The sequence below is a fragment of the Phragmites australis genome, chromosome 5 (genome assembly GCF_958298935.1).
Source record: "Phragmites australis chromosome 5, lpPhrAust1.1, whole genome shotgun sequence".
In the NCBI taxonomy this organism is placed as follows: domain Eukaryota; kingdom Viridiplantae; phylum Streptophyta; class Magnoliopsida; order Poales; family Poaceae; genus Phragmites; species Phragmites australis.
In genome coordinates, this window is record NC_084925.1 from 4,672,132 (window position 1) to 4,689,683 (window position 17,552).

General features: G+C 43.3%; 4 protein-coding genes and 1 pseudogene across 5 annotated transcripts; 3 read left to right on the plus strand and 2 right to left on the minus strand.

Moving 5' to 3' along the window:
* The first annotated feature begins 2,561 nt into the window (after positions 1-2,561).
* LOC133918523 (uncharacterized) lies at positions 2,562-4,688 on the plus strand. Its single transcript, XM_062362427.1, has 5 exons — positions 2,562-2,774; positions 3,082-3,134; positions 3,810-3,989; positions 4,087-4,167; positions 4,244-4,688. Exons 1-5 carry the CDS (start codon positions 2,706-2,708, stop codon positions 4,407-4,409), a joined length of 549 nt encoding a protein of 182 aa, XP_062218411.1. The 5' UTR covers positions 2,562-2,705; the 3' UTR covers positions 4,410-4,688.
* Positions 4,689-5,963: 1,275 nt separating this feature from the next.
* LOC133917398 (desmethyl-deoxy-podophyllotoxin synthase-like) lies at positions 5,964-6,817 on the minus strand (annotated as a pseudogene).
* A 709-nt stretch (positions 6,818-7,526) lies between these two features.
* Positions 7,527-10,042, plus strand: LOC133917393 (cyclase-like protein 1). Its single transcript, XM_062361293.1, has 6 exons — positions 7,527-7,984; positions 8,260-8,304; positions 8,636-8,708; positions 8,823-8,920; positions 9,220-9,290; positions 9,656-10,042. The coding sequence occupies exons 1-6, from the start codon at positions 7,576-7,578 to the stop codon at positions 9,779-9,781; spliced, it is 822 nt and encodes a 273-aa protein (XP_062217277.1). The 5' UTR covers positions 7,527-7,575; the 3' UTR covers positions 9,782-10,042.
* Positions 10,043-10,966: 924 nt separating this feature from the next.
* LOC133918525 (cyclase-like protein 1) lies at positions 10,967-13,500 on the plus strand. Its single transcript, XM_062362430.1, has 6 exons — positions 10,967-11,422; positions 11,786-11,830; positions 12,141-12,213; positions 12,282-12,379; positions 12,640-12,710; positions 13,036-13,500. Exons 1-6 carry the CDS (start codon positions 11,011-11,013, stop codon positions 13,159-13,161), a joined length of 825 nt encoding a protein of 274 aa, XP_062218414.1. The 5' UTR covers positions 10,967-11,010; the 3' UTR covers positions 13,162-13,500.
* Positions 13,501-13,851: 351 nt separating this feature from the next.
* On the minus strand, positions 13,852-17,350 carry LOC133918524 (probable glycosyltransferase At5g03795). Of its 2 annotated transcripts, none has more exons than XR_009909787.1 (5): positions 16,837-17,350; positions 15,902-16,188; positions 14,995-15,227; positions 14,708-14,792; positions 13,852-14,388 (listed from the first exon to the last, which is right to left on the minus strand). XR_009909787.1 is itself a non-coding variant. In XM_062362428.1 (5 exons), exons 1-5 carry the CDS (start codon positions 17,257-17,259, stop codon positions 14,287-14,289), a joined length of 1,203 nt encoding a protein of 400 aa, XP_062218412.1. In that variant the 5' UTR covers positions 17,260-17,350; the 3' UTR covers positions 13,852-14,286. The 2 variants fall into 2 exon arrangements, 1 of the variants encoding a protein (XP_062218412.1); XM_062362428.1 differs by having other exon boundaries at positions 14,708-14,865.
* Between the last annotated feature and the right edge of the window lie 202 nt (positions 17,351-17,552).

The window sequence follows — 17,552 nt, forward strand, 5'->3', positions numbered from 1 at the left end:
CCTTAGTCCAACCCTTCTCTATCCAGGAGATTGAGAATGCCTTCAGGGACATGAAAGAAGATTCTGCCCCTAAGCCTAATGGTTTCACTGCCACTTTCTTCAAAGTCTTCTGGGACTATGTCAAGGAGGACATATTTGACATGTTCAATGACCTACATGCAGGGAAGCTTGATCTCAAAAAGCTCAATTATGGAGTGATAACTCTGATTCCTAAAGTCATAGAGGCCAACTCCATTAAACAGTTCAGACCTATCTGTCTTCTCAATGTGGACTTCAAAGGTTTCACCAAGGTCCTCAATAATAGACTTACCCCAATAGCCAAGGAGGTTATTGGTCCAAACCAAACTGCCTTCATTAAAGGTAGAAACATCCTGTACGGTGTGGTGACTCGTCATGAAGTCATTCATGAATTAAGAAGAACAAGGAAGCAAGGATTGCTGGTGAAGATAGACTTTGAAAAAGCCTATGACAAGGTAAAATAGAGTTACCTTGAAGGAGTCATGAAAAGAAAAGGGTTCCCCATGTTGGATTGATTGGATTTTGCAATCGATCAAGGGAGGCAGAGTTTGCATTAACATTAATGGTTAAAGGGGGTCTTTTTTAGAACCTACCAAGGGCTAAGGTAGGGTGACCCTCTCTCCCTACTGTTATTTAACATTGCAGCAAATGCTCTTAATGCTTTGATGGATAAAGCATCTTCTAAAGGTCTGCTAGAGGGAGTGGTCAATCATCTGATTCCAGGAGGGATCACTCATATCTAGTATGTTGATAACACAATATTGATGATTGATGGCTCTAACAGCTCCATTCTCAATCTTAAGATCATATTATACTGCTTTGAATGGATGTCTGGACTCAAAATAAACTTCCACAAAAGTGAGGTACTTGCCTTTGAAATGGAATATGATGAATAGTATAAGGTGGCCAACATGCTCAATTGTAAACTTAGATGCTACCTCTGAAATATTTGGGTATCCCTGTCTCTGATCATCACCTTGGCATCACTACATCCGCTGATGTCCTAACAAAAATAAGCAAAAGGTTAGATCTATGGAAGAGTAAAAACCTGGTCTATAGGGGTAAATTAACTCTGACAAATTCATGCCTAACCAGTTTACCCATGTATACTATAGGATTTTACCTCCTTCCTAAAAGGGTACATAAGAAGATGGACAACATCATATCTCGTTTCTTTTGGAGGGGCTGAGGATGTAAACAAATACCATTTAGCTAAATGGGAGGCCATTTGCAGGCCTAAGGACTATGGTGGTCTTGGTATTTTAAACACAACGATCATGAATGGGCGCCTACTTATCAAATGGATTGGGAAGATATACTTAGGAAAGGAGGAACCCTAGCTCAAACTCCTCAAAGCCAAATACATGCAAGATGACAACTTATTCACCTCCAAACAGAGAGGAACCTCTTAGTTCTGGCAGGATTTGCACAAGGTCAAACATCTTTTCTAATGGGGAGCTATATAAAAGTGAATAGAGGTAACAAAGTTTTCTTCTGGAAAGATGTGTGGTTGGGAGAGACTCCACTTAAAATCCAATTTCCTGCCTTGTTCAACATGTGTGATAATCCAGAATCTTTAGTCTCTGACTGTTGGGTTGATAATGAGTGGGAGATTCATTTTAACAAAAGTTTGACAGAAAATGAGTTGCTCCAATGGAATCAAGATGCTTCACAATAAACTCTCAGTGGCATCCTCCCTTAAGAAGGAGGGGCTGGAAGAGGAGTAAACATTACTGTTTGTGTGGTAAAACTGAGAATATCAACCATGTATTTTTTTTGGGTGCATGCTTGCACAATTTTTGTGGAGTGTTCTAAGAGAAGCCTTCGGCTGGAATGACTTCCCTACCTCGGTAGTCCACTTATGGATGAGTTGGCTTCCGAAGCTGTTTAACATCACTCAAAATCTAGGGATTTTCCTCTTTGCAGGTGGACATCACCTCTGCACGAATGATGCAGGTATAGCTTGGGCTCTGTGAAGGACGAGGAACACAATGGTGATTGAGAAGAGGTTCCCCAAAAGGCGTGATGAAGTTTTGATCCTCACTGTATCGTTTATGTAGAAATAGGGCATCCTCCTACGTGATGACAATAAGTTGAAGATGGACATCGCCTCTGCTTAACTCCAGGAGTGGCTACAGGGCTTCACTCCTAATCCTAGCCCTGTATCTGATATCAGTGACTTGTAATATGTTGGCTTTGGCCTTTGGTATAATAGGATAGCAGTCTGTGGTCTCGAACCTAGAATCCTTGTTGTGTTTGCCTAGTTCGTTGGTAACCTCAGCTTCTTATGTTCTTATTCTGTGGATTACTTGTCTACCTGTGTGGTTGTGAACTTGCTTAATAGCTTTTAATACCAGCCGAGTTAAATTCTGTTTAAGAAAATAAAAAAAGTATTACAATTTTGCCTGCGATCAGCATATGGGCCTTTTGACTGAAGGATTCAACCTTTTCCTCTTTCGAACGGTGGAGGCGTGGAGCCATCTAGGCCCAAAGTCTAACGAGCCCAACTCGTCGTGTTCAGAGACGAGAAAACTAGCAAGCCCAGCACATCCGGCTACCTCATTCTCGTCTCCTCCACACCGCAAACAAAACCCTCCCGCCGGCGGCGGCGGCGTTAGCTACCACCTCTCTCCACCAGCAGAAGCTTCAGGCACTCTCCGCCGGCGACGGCAAAAGGGGGACACAGAATGCAGCTGGCTCTGATGGACAGCGGAAGCGACTCCGACACTGCCCCCGAGGAGCTCACCGCCGTCCAGGTGCATCTAGTTCTCTCCGCTCGAGGACCCGACCCCACGCGAGAGTAGATCACGATTTCTGTACTCTTCGGGCGTGTATATTGCTTTGGCGAACGGTAGATAGACGCTGAGATAAGATCGTAAGAGGATTGCGCTGCCATGCGCCGTCAATTTGGCTTGTCAAGCATGTGTGTTTTTGGTGGCCTAGGGTTGTTAATTACTTACCCCTGCTGTGCTGTTCATCTTGCTTCATATTTATAATTCGAGCTTCATGTTGAAATCTGCGGAGATGATGCTGAGTGTCGTGTCCTTTTTTATTGTCTTTTAGGGTGTTGAGAAGCACGAAGAGATCACTAAAGCTGAGAAGGATAGTGCTATCAGGTGTGTTTCTTATGCTTAACAACTGGCCTGATGGACACACTACTTCCCAGTGCGCTGCTTTAATTTGTTGGTCTTTCTGCTGGTTATACGTGAGTAGTTGACACTTGCAATGTCGATTAGTTCGGCTCGGTTTCTGTGAAATATGCCAGCTATTATAATTCTGATGTGTAGTATTTACCACCCTTATTTGTTCTGTTTGATGCAACCACCATTATAGATTATAGTCTAACGACCCTTATTTGTTCTGTTGGTTTCAATTGATGCAACTGCAGTTATTTATTTTGTTAGGTCCTTACCCAGATGAGTAAAAGCTACAATTATGTTGGATTAATTTCAAAAGGCCTCCTTGTCCATATTACTCTTTGTTGTTAATGCTTATACCTAAATGTAAAAGCTTTTATGTATGCAACCTCTTTGTTTTTAGGCATAATGTCTATAGTTCTGTGTATGTACCGGATTGTGTGTTCTGCAGCTATCCAATGATAATACTATACACTTGTTATGGTTAGTCTTTTCTTTCGCACATTTCTGAAACACCCATGGGAACTAGGTTTGTTTCTGAAATATCCATGGGAACTAGCTATCTGAATCCAGTTGGATTTTGTGGCACCCACGGCGCTGTCACTGTTTCTGCTGATTGTAGCCTATCTGAAATAACAACATCTGATCTTGCAGAGTAACACAAGAGGGAAAGGAGCGGAGAAAGCGATGGGCCCAACGAAGAACCTCTTCTAAACCAGATAAGCAGGCACTACAGGAAGTAGAAGATGAAGATACCAAACAAAATGAGGAGACACATAGTATGCCTGGCATGCTCCCTAGTAGTGTCATCGAAATGCTTGCATCACGTGAGAAGTATGTGCACTTCCCTTGCACTATGAGCTATCAAATCCTTGTTTCCGACTTTTATGGACTTCACTGTTTACTTTGTTTTCACCCCTCTCCCCCCCAGGCAAACCTTCTCATCAGACTCTGAGGAAGAAAATGTAAAGCAGAAGGTTCAGAATAGGAAAAAGAGATCAAAAACTTCCGGGTATTTTTCTTGTTCCTGTCACCAATAGGAATTCTCTGAACTGATACTTATGCTGGTGGCCACTAATGTTTATCAGGCCTGAAATAATTCTGCTGAAAGATGTTAAGTCAATGCAACACATGAAGAGTGCCCTTGATTTCTTGGAGAAAAGGAAAAACCAGGTGCCAAGATCCAATGCAGTTTTGAAAAACGCTAATAAGGCTTTGCGTCTCCTTTCATCCAAAGGCAATTTTCTGAGTTAGAGCGTGCCAGAATGTGACCTTTTCTAAATTTGTGTTTATCTTCTCATCTGAATGACTGATATGGCCAAGAGAGTGATCATTTCTGTACGACTCTGTTTGAGATTGTTTGCATTTGTATGGGTCATGTTGGAATCTCCTGAACGAAAATTCAGAAAGATTCCTAAATTTTGAGATCAATGTAACACATGTCGGAAACTCGGAACTGAATGTTCACATTGTGCAACAGAATCCCATTTGCAGACACCTGTGTGGTGTAATATATGCTTTGTGTGATATTGTTATTCCTATGGAAATGTTTTACCTGAAACTGATTCTCCTGCATGTCGACATGATCCCTTGAAAGTGTTTGGAGTTGTCTCATCTGTTCTTTTTTTTTTTTTTTTTGTCTTCTCAAAATTGCAAAATTTGCTGCGATCCACGCGGCTTTCCATCTGTACGTCTCCATTATAACCAGGCGCGAAGGCCATTGAAATCTGGCAGAAGGAATCTCACAAGTCCCAGGTTATCACTTCAAGGTCAAACTGCTACTCTTCTTTCACTCCAACCATCCCAGCAAAACAGCTAGATCAAAGCCGCCATGGCCGCCGACCTGTTGCTCTACTTGCTGTTCGTGCTCCTCCTTGTGATCCCGGTCATCGTCTTCACCACAAGACGCTCGGCGCGTCGTGGTCACGCCGTCCCGGCGTCGCCGGGCGGCTCCCACCGGGGCCGTGGGCGCTGCCTGTCATCGGCCACCCACCTCGCCGGCGCGCGCGCTGCGCGACCTCGCGTGGCGCCACGGTCCGCTCATGACGCTCCGGTTCGGCGAGCTCCGTGCCATGGTGGCCTCGTGCCCGGACGCCGCGCGCGAGATCATGAAGACCCACGACGCCGCGTTCACGTCCAGGCCGCTGAGCCCCATGATGGAGCTGGGGTACCAGAGCGCCGACGGCATCATCTTCGCGCCCTACGGCGACGGCTGGCGGCAGCTCCGCAAGATCCGAATTCGAGATTCTTTGCAACACTGGAAATTGCGGAGAGTCTGGATTTTATCAAAACTACAAACTTGACATGTGTGTCCATATTTCCTAGAATTAAATAATACAACACATGGGAGGTTAGACCTCCAATCTGATATATATTGTATTAAGATACACCCATATTAGTGTAACATGCATGTGCGAGTATGCGAATGTCCAACTTGTACTGAAAAGAAAAACTCAGTTTTATCATCATATTTTTAATCAATACTTATTTTTATGGTGGAAACTCAGAATGCCGACAGGTCCTCTCGGTCCACCAAAAGCCTATGTGGTATCTCCGTTTCGTCGAGTACCGACAGGACCTTGGACCCACTAACACGTAGAATGTCGGCACGTGGAGTGCCGACGGGTCTCTAGTCGGCACTCAGTGTGCCGACCGGTATCTATTCTTAAAGTTTTGTAAATTTAGCTATTATTTTTACAATTTTTCAATAACATAATATTATTAAAAAATTGAAATGTTGCACCAAAGCATCCGTGAGAAGCTCTTCATCTGATAACCGAACCCTAATTGCCCACCATTTAATTCATATTATCGTTTTATTCCTTCGTAATAAAAAAGAAGACATACACAAAAAGTGATCGCGACAAACCATAACTCACACACACATGACACTGACATTTTCGCGACAACCACAAGGTCAGATTGCCGCTGAGTCGTGACCTCAAAGGCTTCGCTCATGTCCAGCTCCTCAGCCGCCATGCTGCTCGGCAGCTCCCAATCGAAGTGGAACAGCAGCGCTAGCTGCGAGAGCTAGATCAATGTGTGCCACCCCGAACGCCATCCCGGGGCACATCCGCCTTCCGGCACTGAACGGTATGAACTCAAAGTCCGTCCCTTTGAAGTCTCTCCCGCTGCGCTCGAACCTCTCCGGCATGAACTCGTCGGGCTTGTCCCAGTGCGCTGGGTCCCGGTTGATCGCCCACGCATTCACGATCACCATGGTTCCTTCCGGTCGTCGAACCCGAGCACTTGGCATGGGCTTCGGCATTTGCATGGCAGCAACAGTGGCGCCGGTGGGTGCGGCCGGAGCGTCTCCTTGATAACTAGCCGCAGGTAACGCGGGTTAGTTAAGCTGGCCTCTGTCACCTTGACGTGGTCAGTGAGTGCTCGCCGGACCTGATCTTGCGCCTTCTGCATGGCTCATAGGTTTCTCATGAGCTCTGCCATCGCCCACTGTAGAGTCATGGCCGACGTCTCGCTGCGGGCGGCAAATATGTCCTGTGAATGAAATTAGGAACAGAATAGATCGATCAAGAATTTTGGGACAAGGAGGTTTCCAAGATTGGTCGCAAGGAGAGAGCGCTTACCAGTGTGACGGTCTTGATGTTCTCGGTGGTCCATGGGTATTGGGAGTCAACTTCCTTTTGGAGTTGCAATAGCATCTCGGGAAAGTCTTCTGTAAGAATATAATAATTTATTGGTGCCAGTGTTTTGTATTTATTTTTTTAGTCAAACGCATGTTGTCTTGCTTACATCAAGATATGCGAATAAGTATAGGGCTAAGATATGGGATATGGCATACATCACGACATTATGACTTTCGTGCCCCACGTTTGCTACAACGTGCGATGCAGTGCAAGTTGCGAAACATGGTCGCATGTAAGGGTAGGTAGGTAAGAGTTACGTGAGAACATCGAGACACCCGTTCTATACACATCTGTTCTTATCTCTTTAACTAAACATAAAATTAACCTATTCCATCCACCCATCAAACAAATAATTCGATGATCTTATCTCTACCAACTGGACAGAGATGGAACTCACCTCGTAGCTCTAACCAAACACACCATAAATTTCTTTTAATGAAAACTCCATAGTGTCCGTCCTTTCTCCTGATGGTTTAAGCATGGGCGAAAGCCGGATTATTCGGTGTCATTCACCCTTTGCGAGAAAAATTTAGGATTTGTCACCATTATAGGGTGGGTAGCAAATTTTTTGTCACCTGACAATCTCACGTATCAGTGACTAACACAACCTCAAGTGTCAGTGACTTAGAAGAAAGAACGTTTCTTTAAGATGGCAAAAAAAATTAAATGGCCCCACGAGTGCTGAAAGAATCCAGTGATCATATCAAAAGCCACAGACCACAGCGTGCAGATGCTCAGTTCTGCTCACTTTTTTATCCTGTGAGCTCGTGACCATGTCTCCTCCTCTGATGGCGATGCTCCTGCTCGCCGTCGCAATGCCGCGCTGCGCTCTTGTCGCGGGGGGCGGTGGCAACGGCATCGCCGCCCACCCGGCGTACGCGGACGACGGCACGTGCGGTCCGGGCGCGCCGGCGGGGGCGCTCCCGCTGGAGGAGTACGACAGCGAGCGCATCGTGGACATCACGCACGCGTACCGGCCGGAGCTGCCGGCGGTCGGGCCGCACGGGCTGGGCCCGGTGGTGCACCTGACCATGTCCATGGCCAATGGGACGCTCTTCAACCTGTCGGAGCTCCGCATGGTGGTGCACGCCGGCACCCACGTCGACGCGCCGGGGCACATGATCCAGGAGCACTTCGAAGCCGGCCTCGATGTCGACAAGCTCGACCTCGCTGTCCTCAATGGTAGCTTGCCAAGACCAATTCTGTTCGTCTCAGCCAAGACTAGCTTCGGTTTGCGAAATTCATATAAATCTGAGTTCGCTGAAGATAGTCCAATCTAAAAATATGGATGATCTAAACCTGGGTTGGGTTCATTTCTGCTTTTCTAGCAGGTTTTGTTGTCAGATTCAGAATAGATTGTTTAAAGTACAGAGTTTTGCATGTGAAGCTTGATTAAAATTGATGTGGTTCTGGTGAATGATTTGACTGACAATGATTCATTCCTCTTTACTCGACAGGACCTGCAATACTGGTTGATGTTCCTAGACACACAAATATAACAGGTACCATGCATTCTTTTTACAGTGAACTAGGTCCTCTGCCAAATTATCTGATGAATTTCCTCATGCACAACGATGAATTGATCATATCATCTGATAAAGATTCATATGTGGCACCATGAGATAAACATGTATTCACTTCCCTAGTATTGTGCACAGCTATCAGTTTCTCTCTCAAATGCATCATATATATACATATGCACGATTGTGTGGTGGTCTGGTTCCAGTGCATAGACCAGGATTTGGTTCTAACTGTTAAGATCCTTTTAGAATTTCAAGGAAGAATGAATGCTGCCTAGCATTTAGCATATTGACCCCCATTTACTCTACACAGCCGAAGCTATGGAATCCCTAAATATCCCAAAAGGAGTTCGCCGAGTTCTATTCAGGACACTGAACACTGACAGGTATGACTATTTTTCAGGACATGATTCAAGTAGACATACGAGTTTTCATCATTCAACTATCATTAGACAACCATTTTGTAGACTGTATTGAACGTGTAAGCGAATGGTTTCTAGGAAGCTGATGTGGAAGAAGGAAGGTGATCTGAGCTATGTTGGATTTACAGAGGATGGTGCACAGTGGTTAGTTGACAACACTGAAATCAAGCTAGTTGGTAAGGAATCATGTCCCTGACATTAGACAAGTACTGCGCACTCAAATAATCGCTGACATTTGAGTATTTGACTGGTTGGATGAACCTTGGTTTCTTCTTCTTTTTGAGAAGGCAAACCTTGGTTTTTCTTATGTGCTGGTTGCCATCTGTTCATAACCCTCTTTCTTGATATAGAGTTTTGGATTTGACACATTTGCTAGGAACCTGTAATTGTGGACAGCCTTTCAGTTTCTTCTGTGACCTTTTGTTGCCTGGTGGATCTATTAATACTTAACATACTGATACTGGCAATGATGCAGGGGTTGACTATCTATCAGTTGCAAATTTTGATCACTTGATCTCTGCCCATATCGTCTTTTTCAAAAACCCGGTAAGATACTGTAGTGTCCTGACCAAATGGATTTCAAGTCTCATTCTGTGTATTCCCCTATTCTACAGAAGATTTTCCATGTTGAGCATTACTGACTATATAATTCAGAAAACATGTTATAACAGTATTGCTTTTTTCTTAAAACGTATAACAGTATTGCTTGTTGACAAGTTTAGCGAAGTATTGGTTCTGAAATGTTCGTGCTAAGTAATCTTTTTTTCAACAATGCTTTGCTTCCTTTATTTAATGCTGCTCCAAAACACATTACACTTCGTGTCTAGGTGAGCTACAACAGAATGGACATACCATCTTAGAAATGCATATCATTTGAACCATTGGTTGATTTGCTTGCCTTGTTCTGTCAGGGTATAATCCCAATCGAAGGATTGAAACTAGACGACGTAAACGCTGGAATATACATGTTGCATTGCTTACCTCTCAGACTGGTTGGAGCCGAGGGTTCACCAATCAGGTGCATCCTTATCAAGTAATCGTTCGCTGCTCTTGCCGAATGAGAGTTGTCACATGCCAGCTGATGCTTCATCCTGGCTAATGTCTTGGTGTTGGTGCACAATCCACCTCTGTACGAAAAGAAAATGGTGCATGCCATGTAGATATATGCTTGTACGGTCAATAAAGCAACAGCAATATTTCCATCGAGACAATGTAAAAGTACACTATGGTCAAGTCAGTGGTGTAAGACAGACCATAGTCACCAAATTCTCGGGTCGATAGGGTCGAGGAACGAGGTATGCTACATTGCTATTTGTAAGAGATTTTGGCAAGACGATAACTACATTGTTTCCGCATTCTGATGTTCTCGGGACGAGGAACGCGGCATGGTTCCATGTTCCCAATATGAGACAGACCAACAGTTGCCTATAAACGAGTCCTGGAACCTGATAAATGCAGAAATCCTTAGTAAGCTCCAGTAGACCTGAAAAACTCTCATTTATTTGTTTTATTTTTTGTTCATGGCATTACTGCACAGTATTTGTGTGTTCTGTGATGTAGTTTGTACCTTGCAGAGCATAATAGTTTCTTGTCTGTCCATGCGAGGATTTCAACCATCTGCTCGGTTTTCACATGGGAATCCTACTGTCAACAGCTGATGAGATGGGTTGATTTGTTTGCACAAACTGCTCAATAGCTCACTTTCATGTGCATGCAGAGACGTCTTCGCTAGACTAGGCACGTACAGAACATATCTCTCTTGTTATTCACTATCAATCTACAACAAAAAAAGAAAGAAAAGACTTTACAGCCCACCTGACCTTCTGAAATTGGGATCATGCCTGGTGTTTTGGCAATTTGCTATTGCTGGATGTTACCAAATCCGATGTGTGCTACAATTTTCTCCTTGAAAATATACCTGCCATTGTTTTTAGACCTTTTTTAAATAAACATTTTATAATAGATATATTCCTAACTTATTTTCAAAATTAGATTATTTGGCAACGCTATGAGTCTTGGTCTGGCAAAAAATTATTAAAAAGGTCAAAATAATTAAAAATCGTCTGTCCTTTCTCCTAATAATTCAAGGATGAACGGTAGGCTGTAAGCCAAACTAGTCCGCATCCGCCCTTTGCAAATTCTGAAAGAATCTTTTTTTTTTTTTTTTTGGAAAAGTAAATGCTGATAGAAACTCGAGGGCTATCAAAATCCGTGGGTGCTCAGTAGGTGCTCATTTTCTTGCCTACTGAGCAGCGAGCTATTGACCATGTCTCCTCTGATGGTGATGCTCCTACTCGCCGTAACAATGGCGCCCTGCGTTCTTGTCGCTCGAGGCAGCGGCAGCGCGTCCCACCCGGCGTACGCAGACGCCGCCGGCACCTGCGGTCCCGGCGGCGCTGCCGCCGAAGCGGCGGAGGTGCGGCTGGAGGAGTACGGCGGCTGGCGCATCGTGGACATCACGCACGCTTACCGGCCGGAGCTGCCGGCACCGGGGCGGGACGGGCTGGGTCCGGTGACTCGGCTCACGGAGTCGATGGCGAATGGATCCATCAACAACGTGTCGGAGCTGCGCATGGTGGTGCACGCCGGGACCCATGTCGACGCGCCGGGGCACATGGTCCAGGAACACTTCGAAGCCGGCCTGGACGTCGACAAGCTCGACCTCGACGTCCTCAATGGTATAGGCTTGCCAAGACTGACCGTGTTCCTCCCAAGTCAAGATTAATTCTGGGTCGCTAGAGATATTCTATTCACAAAAGCATCAAAGGTCTAAACCTGGGATGGGTTCATTTCTTGTAGGTCATGCTGTCAGGTTCAGAATAGATGCAAAATTGACTGTCAGTTTATTGCCTGGAATGCAGGAATTTCGTCGGAATTTTGTAGAAATTTTAGATGAATCAGTACATATCTCGTAGTAATTGTACAAAATTTCAGCATTCCAAACGGGCCTTAAAGTGCAGCATTTTGCATGTAAGAATTAATTAAAATTCATGTGGTTCTCGTAAATGATTGTTGACAGTGTTTGGTTCTTTTCTGGACAGGGCTTGCATTGCTCATTGATGTTCCGAGAGACACGAATATAACAGGTACCATGCATTATTTTTTCAATGAACTAGCTCTATCAAATTATCTGATGAATTACCTCGTGCACAACTATTGCTCTTATCATCTGATAAAGATTCATACAGCAAGACTTGAAAACATGTATTTACTTCTCTGGTATTGTACACAGATATCAGTTTCTCAATCAAATGCATAATGTGCATGTTTGTGTGGTGGTTTGGTTCCACTGCAGAGTCGTAGACCAACACATAGTTCGAAGTATTAAAATTCTTTTAGGATTTCAAGGGAGCATGAATACTGCCTAGCATTTTAACCCCCACTTACTCTACGCAGCTCAAGCAATGGAATCCCTAAATATCCCAAAAGGAATTCGTCGAGTTCTTTTCAGGACACTTAACACTGACAGGTATGACTCTGTTTCAGGACATAATTCAAGCAAACTAATAGAGATTTCATTATTCAAATGATTTCCAGGAAGCTGATGTGGACAAAGACAATTGACACGAGTTTTGTTGGATTTACAGAGGATGGTGCACGGTGGTTAGCTGACAACACTGACATCAAGCTAGTTGGTAAGAAATTATGCCCCTGACAACAGCATACAAGTACTGCACTCTCAAATCATGGGTGATACTTGGCTGGCTGAATGAAGCTTGGTCTCTCTTGTGTGCTGGTTGCCATCTGTTCATAACATTTTTTCTTTATCTAGAGTTGTGGACTTAACACATTATTTGCTAGGAACATGTAATTGTGGATAACTAGTTTCTTCTTTGACCTTTTGTTACTTGGTGGATCAATAAAGACTGAACTTACTGATATGGCAATTATGCAGGGGTTGACTATCTATCAGTTGCGGCATTTGATCACTTGATCCCAGCCCATTTGGTCTTTTTGAATAGCCCGGTAAGATTCTGCAGTTTCCTGACCAAAACCACCGACTAACCTTGACTGCCTTTCACCATGTTTGTAATTTCATTGTTTATTCCACTATACTGCAGAAATTCCATGTCAACCGCTAGTAACTATGTAACTTGGAGAACATGTCATTACATTATTGCACGTTGACAGGTTACTAACCTTTTTGGAGCTATGCTTGCTTACTTTATTTTTGTGCTCCTGAAAAGAACATTCCATTTTATGAGTAGGTGATCCAAAACAGAATGGACATATCATCTAAGAACTGCATACATTTGAATCATTGGTTGATTTGCTTAGTTTGTTCTGTCAGGACATAATCCCAATAGAAGGTCTGAAACTAGATCATGTGAAGGCTGGAATATACATGTTGCATTGCTTACCTCTCAGACTGGTTGGATCCGATGGCTCACCAATCAGGTGCATCCTTATCAAGTGATCACTCGCTGCTACTGCTGAAGGTGACCTTGTATCATGCCAGCTGATACTATATCCTGGTTATGTCCTGGTACACAGCCACCTCCTTATGAAAGAATATGATGCATGACATGTTGATATATTTGTGCGCTCAATAAGGAAACAACAATATTTCCATCGATACAATGTAACTATGGATAAGTACGTGTTGTAAGAAAGACTTACAGTGATTCACCTGGGAAGCAATGGCCATTACTGGCAAAATCTACAATGTGTTGCCGGCATTATGATAATATGTAATACATGCTATGTCTGCAATTCTGTGTTACCGGCAATATCAATAATTACTGATGCAGATGCATATGGATGAGCTGATAGTGAAAATCTGATGGAATGGAACAGGTAGATGTTACACGTTATTGTTTCCTTCGGAGTGCATGGTCTTTGCAACTTTATATTGATATCGTGTTGCACATATGGTCCAAGAAATCAGCTAACGCCAGTTTTCGGTCAAATCATTGTGGCATGGTCCACGTTCCCAGTTCACCCCTTAAACCACCCGTCCTGGATCATCTCTTATACCAAAATGATTATATTTGCCTCCAGTTTGTACCCTAAGGTTCAAATCTTCCTAAAAGTTTATTTGAAAATTCTGAAATTCAAAAGGACAAGAAAACCAGACGATTTTTTGGCCACAACTCACAGCTATCTGTTCTGTCAGATGGAATTAAGTTCTGTTTTTCTTCAATAATATAGTACATTACTTACAAGCCTGAACACAAAAACTGCATGAGAAACCACATGCGATCAACCAGGCAGATCCATGAAATATAAAAGACATCTGGAGGAAAAAGATTGCCGTATGGGGGAAAACCAACTACTGTTGAAAGAATTAACTAATCCATCTATTAACTAGGACTCCAGTTTCATGATATATGCTCGACGATGGCCTACTATCATTCAGATGCTCTCCACTGTGCCATGGTAGTTACCCATTATATTCAATGATCCATCCAGCTGGAGATTCTGAGAGCAAAGAACAAAAGGCTGTATTCAAGGTAGCACCAGCAGGCTGTCAGGCTTGGCAATATCTTTCTGATGGATCAGTCGTTTAGGTTAGTGACCAAAACTCACAAGTGAATAGGCTTTAGTACTTGATCACATTATGCCGCAGCCATAGTTCATACATAACCATGTGGAATGCATCGTGGGAAACAGGAGGCGAATGCCACACAAAGTGTTTCTGCACCTGTATTCCAACTTAACTTGTTAGCACAGCACTGAAATAGAATTTAGTTAGGCATCTAGTTATCTCAAAGTGACATTTCAAGGCACTATAGCAAAACAATTGCAAAATCAGATGACTCACTTCTTAAACAAATAAACTTCAGAGTAGCTAATTTTCCGCTGACAAATGATAGCAATCTGATAGATCGTTTTTCTATTACAGTTGAATTCGATATTTGAAGTTTCAAATGCTGCCAATTGTAAGTGACCCTACTCTTTTGTAGAAGGACAGTGAATACACAGAATATAGTAAGAGTTACAAGTGTTCAGAAACAACAAACCTGAACTAGAGATTTATGTAATGAAATAAACTCCTCCTGTGATATGGATTTCAGAATACTCTTTAGTTGATATACATCTCTCTCCCTAAGTATAACCGCAAACTTCCTCCAGTCAAGGGCATTATTGAAAGGCAAATCATAGTAGTCTGACAAAATAACTAAAAGTATCGAAGAATATGTATCAGAACGAAATAACCAGGAAAGTACTAAAAAACTGTATTCCCATCCAAAGGGAATAGATAGAACAATGACATGTATTTTGCATATTGATTGATAGAAATACTAACCAGGGACACAACCATAGTGTATTGAGTCAGATATACGGGCACTGTTAACTTGAGAGCCACCAGGACAGATACAGAACTTAGTGCGGTAAAACTGCTTCTGATAAACTAGATCCCCAATAGCTCTACTAATCCGATTGTTGCTGATAGCAAGCTCTGTGTCATTCTCCCAGAATCGTGCTAAAATAACTCTTATTTTGGAATTGCGATGGCCAGCCCAAAATCCAAGAATCGTCCTGTTTCAATTGAGAAAGCAATAATAAGATGTAGATTTTGTAATAGAATAATAGTGCAACTAGATGTTTATGATGTACTCCCTCCATTTCTTTTTATGAGGTATATTTTGGTTGGACACAGGAATCAAGGAGTGTGTGAAACTAAGAGAATGGTAGAAGAAAATGACCATGGTGCCCATGGTGTTATTGCCTTGGGAATATGACAGAGAATACTTGTGTGGAAGTTTATTGATAAATGATGAATAGAGAGGAAAGATTAATGAGGGGAAGAAAAGAGAGAAACCATCATTGAAACTACATGCAACCCTTATATTTTGAAATAAGGTGGCAAAAACTATAGGCCTTTACCAGTGCACAGTTGTGGACAACTTTCAATATTGCTATACCTTAGTGTTTCTTTGCACTTAGATCATAGAAATGGACAGTGTGGAACCAACTACACTTCTGAATTCTCACCTAATAACAGAATATACACTTAAAGGCATGAATGAGGAGACAACTGGGTAAATAAGTGTGTATTTCACATAGCTTTTCATCTGCATCAAAATTTTCACTTTGCGTGATACTATAGGCACTAGAATCATACATGAAGGTGCCAACAGAATCTAGAAAAATCATCAAGTGGAAACATACCAGCAGTTTTCTACGGTAATTGTACATTGAACAAAACTAACCTGTTCTCAACATCATTTCCTCCTTCAGGTAGAGCAAACGGCTGTAGTACTTGAGGAAGAGCAATATCCTTATGTGGTATAAAGTCAACATTATAGCTTGGCGAACATACAACTCTAATAGAGTTTTTCACCATGAATGGAAGTCCTTCAAATGCTCTCACGCCTACATCATGGCAGGTAACAAAGAAGTGGTCTGCTCCAAGTGTCCGGTTCCAGTAAGGATACTTGTTTATCAAGCCTTCCACATAGTCCTTAACTATTACCGTCATATTCTCATATGACATACCCTGCAAGGATGAAACAATACATGCAAATAACTACCATAACAATTCAATCAAGACCAGAAACAACAGTGTAGAATGTACATAACAAGCATATAGTGGACACGGAATTTCCTTAAATTTTTACAAAGGAAAATTCAATAGCTATCTCATACGAAAAAAAGAGAGAAGAGAATGCAATTATTGGGAGCCAGCAGGTTAAAGACACCAGGGATCTTAAATCAAAGTGATATGACTGGCCAATCTATCAGCACCTCTACAATGCATCGCACTATTAGTGTAAACTCAACCAAAATCCAAATTTCACAGTTTTCAACAATGTCCCACCATACAGAGCAATGCATAAACATACCAAGGACTGTCTGAACTTTAGTACATCGCAATGCAATCCATTAACTGTAGGCACAAGAAAGGGATCTTAAATTACTCTGGCATTCTACTAAGAAATTCAAACGAATCCTACTCTCACTCGGCGATCTTTAACATTTGCCAATCTTCACATGTCGCCCAACCATACGCAGCACTGGATATATTTTGAACAGTCCAACCTTCGTATAATACCATTGAGTGCAACAACTAGCGATCGTTACAGCCTTACAGGTTTACAGCGCAAAGAGTATTCTCGCAATAGAGTTCTAGAGAGAGGGAGGTAACCTTGCCGCGCAGCTTGTGAGGCGAGATGGGGACGAAGAAGAGGTGCGCCTGGTCGGGGTCATCGGTGCGGAAGCGACTCTCGCGGATGTTCTGGAAGAAGTAGCCCTCGCTGGCGTACTTGCCCGTGAGCTTCCGCGGCGTCTGGTAGAACGTCTTGGGGTCGCCGTCCGGGTAGATGTACACCTTGAAGCTCCTCTCCATCTCCGAGTACCCCGCAGCAAACGCCTCAGGGGAGTGGTACACCGACGGGCGCGAGGATGACGGGAGGGAGCGAGATTTGTCGACGGCGAGCGAGGGGGCGGCGGCGGGGCGGAGGGAACGGAGAGAGAGGAAGGAGAGGGAGAATAGCGCGAGAGCTGCGAGGAGGAGGAGCGCGCGGGGGAGGGGCGAGGATGCGGCGGCGCCGGGGAGGCGGCCGGCCATCGCCGGAGATGGGAGGAGGGCAGTGGAGTGAACTGCAATGCAGGGTGTGGATCGAAGAGAACGGAGGATCGAAGGGGTTTTCTGCAAAAGAAGAGAGTACGGTTGGTTGTACCGTATCAGTGCTCCATTCTGCATAAGTAGATTTATGCTGTTTGGTTACCGTATGTGAGGTCATATCAGTAAATGTAAAAATTGAGATTATAATTAGCTATTTAAATAGAGATGATTTTATTATATTAATAAGTAAGTTCTTCTATATAAGTAGATGTAGAAACTTATATCTATCATGTCAG

What these genes read in the sequence shown, in the direction of transcription:
- LOC133918523 (XM_062362427.1), top strand. Translation starts at nt 2,706, where the DNA reads ATGCAGCTGGCTCTGATGGACAGCGGAAGCGACTCCGACACTGCCCCC. An exon ending in ATGCTTGCATCACGTGAGAA is followed by an intron (nt 3,990 to 4,086) that starts GTATGTGCACTT and finishes TCTCCCCCCCAG; the next exon opens with GCAAACCTTCTCATCAGACT. An exon ending in AAGAGATCAAAAACTTCCGG is followed by an intron (nt 4,168 to 4,243) that starts GTATTTTTCTTG and finishes AATGTTTATCAG; the next exon opens with GCCTGAAATAATTCTGCTGA.
- LOC133917393 (XM_062361293.1), top strand. Translation starts at nt 7,576, where the DNA reads ATGTCTCCTCCTCTGATGGCGATGCTCCTGCTCGCCGTCGCAATGCCG. An exon ending in TAGACACACAAATATAACAG is followed by an intron (nt 8,305 to 8,635) that starts GTACCATGCATT and finishes TACTCTACACAG; the next exon opens with CCGAAGCTATGGAATCCCTA. An exon ending in CACTGAAATCAAGCTAGTTG is followed by an intron (nt 8,921 to 9,219) that starts GTAAGGAATCAT and finishes GCAATGATGCAG; the next exon opens with GGGTTGACTATCTATCAGTT.
- LOC133918525 (XM_062362430.1), top strand. Translation starts at nt 11,011, where the DNA reads ATGTCTCCTCTGATGGTGATGCTCCTACTCGCCGTAACAATGGCGCCC. An exon ending in CGACCTCGACGTCCTCAATG is followed by an intron (nt 11,423 to 11,785) that starts GTATAGGCTTGC and finishes TTTTCTGGACAG; the next exon opens with GGCTTGCATTGCTCATTGAT. An exon ending in GAGAGACACGAATATAACAG is followed by an intron (nt 11,831 to 12,140) that starts GTACCATGCATT and finishes TACTCTACGCAG; the next exon opens with CTCAAGCAATGGAATCCCTA.
- LOC133918524 (XM_062362428.1), bottom strand. Translation starts at nt 17,259, where the DNA reads ATGGCCGGCCGCCTCCCCGGCGCCGCCGCATCCTCGCCCCTCCCCCGC. An exon ending in ACACTATGGTTGTGTCCCTG is followed by an intron (nt 14,866 to 14,994) that starts GTTAGTATTTCT and finishes CGATACTTTTAG; the next exon opens with TTATTTTGTCAGACTACTAT. An exon ending in TACATAAATCTCTAGTTCAG is followed by an intron (nt 14,389 to 14,707) that starts GTTTGTTGTTTC and finishes GTTGGAATACAG; the next exon opens with GTGCAGAAACACTTTGTGTG.